General features: G+C 36.5%; 1 protein-coding gene across 1 annotated transcript; it reads right to left on the bottom strand.

Moving 5' to 3' along the window:
• Window positions 1–4,886: 4,886 nt before the first annotated feature.
• On the bottom strand, window positions 4,887–5,372 carry LOC105261948 (integumentary mucin A.1-like). Its single transcript, XM_011295089.1, has one exon. The coding sequence runs from the start codon at window positions 5,370–5,372 to the stop codon at window positions 4,887–4,889; it is 486 nt and encodes a 161-aa protein (XP_011293391.1).
• Between the last annotated feature and the right edge of the window lie 1,563 nt (window positions 5,373–6,935).

The raw sequence follows: 6,935 nt of genomic DNA, 5'->3' as shown, positions 1-6,935 counted from the left end.
GGAATGACAAAGTTAATATACCCTCCATAGTATGGTGGAGGGTATAAAAAAAGGGGATACGCTTTATATAACCTTACAGGCAGATTTAAGGTATTTTTGGAATTTTAGGCAGTTCATCCATTTAAAAAGCTGTCCAAATTCGTCCAAGTTTTGCCCTACAGGGCGAGATAAAAACTTGCAACAAAGTCAAACGCAATACTTTGAAATGTTTTTAAATTTTATTGAATGAATGCCAAATATGTCGGAAATAACATCAAATCTTAGAATAAATTTAGATTTGTTCGAAACCGTATATCCTGCCGAATGTTGCTCTGCGGTAAATTGACCCATTCTTTTGGTATTTTTTAGTGCCAACCTTGCTTTCGAAAATACTCCAGACACAATAGTCCAACGGATTAGTATCCGGAGATTTTGGTGGCCATTGTGCGCTGGAAATGAAGCAAGGAACCTCATTTTGTAACCATTCTTGGGTGGTGGGTGCTGAGTGCGAAGGTGCTGAGTAATTTTGGAATGTCCAAATGTTTGCGTGCCCAAGGCTTTAATACACCTTTATTTTTTCGATAAGCGATGGTACAGATAAAAGCGATGGTACGACATACAAAGGATTTATTCACATTTAAATGCTGGAGTGCTCTAACGATAGCCACTTGTGGTTTTCCAGCCAAATATAAAGAAATCACACTATCACGCTTGAATTCCATCACGAATAACTTTTTTTCTTGAAAATTCTCACCAAAATGCTTTTGTACGCTTGTAAACAATATAATGAACTATCACTGGAATAATTTCAACAGCTGTAGGACGAGCGGCTTAGAAACGACAGCTGTCTGAAGTTGGTTGCAGTTTTTTCATCTCACCCTGTATATAACTACACCTGCCAATATTCGGTATTCTGATGATTTCTGTCTCATTTTTCACCTACATTGTTTCAAACTTGATATCGGCTTTCGTAAGTGGGCACCCACTCCTACCTTAACCCTTTCAGTGTTTTTGTCAAATATATTTGACATTTAAAAGTACTCTCTTTCTTTGCCATTTTTTGTTTTTCTTACGAACCGTTATTTTTGATATTTTTTAATAACAGACACGTTCGCTATTTAAAAATATTGCAGTTCTATTCTATTAGTTTCTTTTTCGAATTTCTGAACACATTTTAATAAATTAGTACGGAATTTCAGATTTTTATCTCGACAAAAATTTTCATTGACACTGAAAGGGTTAAATTAAGTTTGTTAAGTATTTTATTGATTTTCTACATATTTTTCAAAGAATTATCTGAGATTGGCATTTAGAGTTAGTAATTGGCATCGCCTTTTTTGGGCAGTTTATTGTCTACACCGGTTCACGTTTTCGTATATTCCCCTATATAACTGATGCCACCCATGAAGCTTTGCAAGTTGCTTACAAACGTTTGGCGGGAGATTAATCGCACATTATGAAGTTTTGTCCAAAATTCTCATGCTGCAATCGTTCTAAAAAATAAGATCTAGTATAAAGATGGGATATATTTAGTGAAATGCTAGTCGGAACACCGTCTGAAACTTGCTAATTTTTTAGCATTTAACATACACAGTTCAGATGAAGGCATAACTACTTCCGTTCTCAACCATATATGTATAGATACCTAGTTCATGACGATTAACACCTTGGAATGAACTTTGCATTTCGTCTTATGCTGTAAACAAAGACAGGGACCTTCAGACATATGAAACATTTGTCGACCCCATAGTTTAGACAAGTGTGTGGCTAGAATCGAATGCTTTTGTTCTTCTACAAATATCGAAATTTATCCGAAAAAATAGTGACAAACACACATGTGTTTTAGTTGCAAAAATGTCAAACTTTTGTATAAATAGTTAGGAACTTAACACATTAAGCCAGCACAGTTCCAGTTTGGATCAACGATAGAAGACTTGAAATCAAATAAAGCCTAAATCATGAAGTGGTTATCTATTATTTTGGCCCTGTTTGCCATGTTTGGCACATTCGTCCTTTCTGCCGATACTAGTTCTACTACTCCCGCACCAGCTGCCACTTCTGCTCCAACGGCAGCAACCCCAACAGGTCCTGTAAGGAAAATTGTTAGAATTAAGAACTTAAAGTTTACAGTGATTAGAAGGGTTATGAGAAATCAGGCGGGCGCTAGGAAGGCTAGAAAGGCCAGAAAAAATAGGTCTGGTTAAAATCTATTTGCCCTCAGCTAACTTTTAAATAAAATACCAATTTTTTCGTACAAACTGCAAAAATTTGTTTCAATTCAATTTCGCCGAATTAATTCTAGGCTGGATGTCATTGATATCAGCGTTATATTACGGTTTTGAAGATGCAAAAATTTCAAATCGTCTCAAATGTATATATGGATACAGCTCCCCGACCATGATGATTGTGTGGGCCGCTATAGCAGCCGATGGTCGCTCTCCGCTCGTATTAATCGACCGTGGTATCAGAATAAATGTCGAATATTATCGCGAAAATATTCTGCAGGGTGTATTAAAGCCTTGGGCACGCAAACATTTTGGCGCTGACCTTGGACATTCCAACAGGACTCAGCACATTGCACTCAGCACGCGCCACCCATGAATGGCTACAAAATGAGGTTCCTCGCTTCATTTCCACAATGGCCATCAAAATCTCCGGATACCAATCCGTTGGACTATTGTGTCTAGAGTATTTTCGAAAGCAAGGTTGGCACTTAAAAAATACCAAGCAAGCGCTTCGCCGGGAAAGGACCAAGAAAAAAAAAGTAATTAACAAGTTAAAAAGCAGTAAGTTCGGCCGGGCCGAACTTTGAATACCCTCCACCATTTGAAACGAATTTGGGAATTTTCAAAAAATAAAATTCTTAAAAAATTCTGTTAAAATTTTAAAAGTCCGAATATAGCCGTTATATTGGCGTCTATACGACGTGGACCTACATAGGCATTGTTTGCCATTAGCCATTGCCATATTCAAATTCGAAACCTGAAATAAACGGTGAATAATGTAGCTAAAATCATCAAAATATCGTATATAGGGATTTATCGTTATGTCGGAGCTGTGCGAAGACATGGGCCAGTATAGATAATTTTCTTTTTTTTTTCATAGGCTGTAGCAACCATTACGAACTTCAAATACGCGTCTCAAACAATTTCGGTGGGTATTGTACCTAAACTCGTCAAAATACCGAATATAGGCAGTTACTGATGTATGGGGCCTATACGAAGACCTGAGCCTGCATAGGCAATTTTCTGTCACAGACTGTAGTTCCCATTACGAACTCTAAATACGTAATTTGAAACAATTCCCGTGAACAATGACGCTTGAATCATCAAAATACCGAATTTTGGGAGGTACCGTTATATGGGGTCTATACGAAGACGTGGACCTGCACAGAAAATTCTCTGTCATAGGCTTCCAATACGAATCTCAAATACCAAATTTGAAACAATTCCGGTGAATAATGTCGCTAAAATCATCAAATAACCGAATATCGGGAGGTACCATTATATGGGGGCCATATGAAAACCTGGACCTACAAGGCCCATTTACGAACTTATCCTGCCTACTGGAAAAATAAACACGTGTGCAAAATTTTAGCCTTCTACCTCAATTCGTTCGAAAGATAGCGTGATTACAACAGACAGACAGACGGACATGGCTAATTCGACTTAGAATTTTACGCTGATCAAGAATATATATACTTTGTTGGGTCTGACATGAGTATTTCGAGGAGTTACAAACGGAATGACAAAATTAATATACCCTCCATAGAATGGTGGAGGGTATACAAAATGTAATGTAAAGTATTGAGATGTGCTAAGTTTAAATGGATTCGGATGTTAATTTCGCCTTTTATGTGCTTCAAGGATATTCCAAATTTTGACCTTTTGTGGGGGAGTGAAACGGTATTGCCCATCTCCGAACTTGATCTAAGTGTGATAATAATATTACGATGTAGCAAGTTTGGACCAAATCCGATACTCCCTTCGGACGGACATCGCTAGATAGATTCCAAATGTCCTAAAACGGATTTGGTCCAAAGAGACATAGGGTCTAAAACCGTTATTTCGCTGAGGCACTTTTTGGCCGTTATAAATGATATACTCTCTCAAGCCTTATGTTAAGGGTATACAAACCTAGTTTATTTCAGAAAAATTTGTTTTTTTTTTCATTTGGCACTTTTTCACAATTCCTTGCAAATTTCTTATAATTTTACTGTGCTCTCGATAGTACGCTCTTTTGAATCAAAACCCTAAAGGTGTTTTTGGTTCTTGGACCAAACGTTATTATGACCCGATATAGTTTTGACCATATACAAAGGCAACCCCATCCTTTGAGATATAGTTCATAATATTTAGGATAGGGCTTTGAAATTAGGTAGAGATCTTTTTCGGTCCAATAGAATAGTCTCGTTGTAAGATAACTCAACGGTCTCCATGTCGCAACGTTGCAACTCCTACCTCTTTTAATTGTAATCATTCTGTAATTTTTGAAGTGAGAATTCAGAATAACACCTCTTATTTGAAACCCCTAATTTGAAACCATATGCCTATTTCTTGTGGAAGGAATTTACCTGTTATGAATCCAAAATTTCAAAACAACAACAAAATATTGTTGTTTAGGCTTGACATGTTGGCTCTCAACGAAATTTTGCCAAATGCCTGGACTTTTGTTGGACATAAGCAGCACTCCAAATTTTATCCGTTATAAATCCATTTCTTTTAATTTTCGATCTTTTAATTTGTGTTACCCAGATTTCAATATTTACAAGCCAAATAAATGTATCACAAAAATATGTGTGTGTAAAGAAAAAGATTTATTTTTTAAACAAATATTGAATTATAACAGGATAAAGAAAAGTAATGGAAAATGATATTGACAAACTTCGTAACAATATTGTATGCATTTTAACCAGATTTCTGGTTGTTCTTTTTGACTTTACGTTTAACTGAAAATTTTAAATTTGTAATTTTTACTCGTTTCTTCTTGGCACCGCCGCCATTTGGCGGTGGCGAGGGTACTGCAGGAGGTGTAGCTGGTGGAGCGGGGTTTGCAGGTGTGGTTGGAGTAGTGGGAGTTGTTGGTGTCGTGGGAGTTGTTGGTGTTGTGGGAGTTGTTGGTGTTGTGGGAGTGGTAGGTGTTGTGGGAGTTGTTGGAGTCGTGGGAGTGGTAGGTGTTGTGGGAGTTGTCGGAGTTGTGGGATTTGTTGGAGTTGTCGGATTTGTAGGCGCTGTAGGATTTGTTGGTGTTGTCGGATTTGTAGGCGCTGTAGGATTTGTTGGTGTTGTCGGATTTGTAGGCGCTGTAGGATTTGTGGGCGTAGTTGTCGATACAAAACTATTCATTGTCGCAATAAGCACAATAAATACGCCAATATATTCAAAACTCTTCATGATTATAGCTGCTACTACTGCGTTTTTTGCTACGATAGATTGTAAACTGGAACTGTGATGCTTTGAAATTCTCAACTCTCGCCTTTATATATGAAATTTAACCCAAATAAGATGAATACCCAAGGTCATAGTGCGAAAAAGTGACGTATGTTTGTTTAATAAAAAATAGTTTGTGTTCTAATTTCGATCAGAATTGTTTACTTTCAAATTTAGATGTTGGATAATTTCATCGGAATTTATTTACTTTAGACATCTCATCTCAAAACACTTGAATGTTGCGTCTTTTTTTACATTTACTTCAAATTATTCAAAATTTGGAAAGGTGGTGTTATATTTGTTAAGCTGTTTTTTTTTTTTTAATTATATGGCAATTTCCAATATTTTCTTGTGGGCCTGTAATTTGAACTTTTTTTCATCGACGTTTTTTCTTGGTATTTTTATACCCTACAACACTATGTTTTGGAGGTATTATAAGTTCCATTGGGCCGAAAATTATGTAACAACTCGCAAATTTGGTCCCCGACATAGGAAACTATAGTCAATCTAGCTATGCATGTTCCTCCGTCTGTCCATGTTAATTTGTAAACAATCGCAATTATAGCTCGATCCTCACGAAATTTCTTCTTAGCCTAATACCATTAAATATAGAGGAGGGTCTAGGTTCAGAATAGAACCTTATTGTTTTTGGAGTTGATTGCTAAATATATAGGGGTTGAAATTGACCGAAGACAGGAAATTTTCCTGATTTTGCAGTATCTCTATATGCCACAATTATGAAACAATCGACGCAAAAATTTACATTAAGTTAGAGTTTTGGAAATGGGCAGAAGTCTACCAATTTGTGCTGCCATCGGACAATATTCAGCGGGTTAAATAGACCCTAACTTTTTTGTAAGAAAATACGAAAATTTCCACTAAACCGCAATATTTTAATCCCAGCCAAATCACAAATTCATTAAAAGGCCACTTCTGACAATAAAAGTGATGCTGAGAGCCAAGAAATCGGATATATAGAAACATATGTACAATATATATTTAAATGAAATAGATCTTATTTATTCTGCTTATAAATCAAGAATCGCTGGGCCCATTTTCACAATTCCCATTAATTCGTAATGGTCTCTTGCCAGAAAAGTTTGAAATATAAGAAAATCGCGGAAAAATTTGTCAATGAAATTTTTGGTCCATTTTCTTTTTTAAAATTTTTTCATCTTTTTTGACGCATGTTAAACTCGTCAAAATACCGAATATAGGAAGGTACCGTTATATGCGCTATACGAAGACGAGGACCTGCACAGACAGTTTTCTGTCATAGGCTGTAGTATACATTTCGAACTTTAAATACCAATACTAAAATCATCAAAATACAGAATATCGGGAGGTACCGTTATATGGGGGCCATATGAAAACCTGGACCCACATGGCCCACTTACGAACTTAACCTGCCTACTGGAAAAATAAACATGTGTGCAAAATTTTAGCCTTCTATCTCAATTCGTTTGAAAGACAGCGCGATAACAACAGACAGACGGACGGATATCGAATTAGAATTTTACGCTGATC

The sequence above is a fragment of the Musca domestica genome, unplaced genomic scaffold (assembly GCF_030504385.1).
Source record: "Musca domestica strain aabys unplaced genomic scaffold, Musca_domestica.polishedcontigs.V.1.1 1, whole genome shotgun sequence".
NCBI lineage: Eukaryota > Metazoa > Arthropoda > Insecta > Diptera > Muscidae > Musca > Musca domestica.
The sequence above is the reverse complement of the archived record's forward strand: the minus strand, read 5'-3'. Positions and strand labels throughout refer to the sequence as shown.

Bases quoted from the DNA above. Each gene is read 5' to 3' on its own strand.
- LOC105261948 (XM_011295089.1), bottom strand. From the start codon at position 5,372: ATGAAGAGTTTTGAATATATTGGCGTATTTATTGTGCTTATTGCGACA.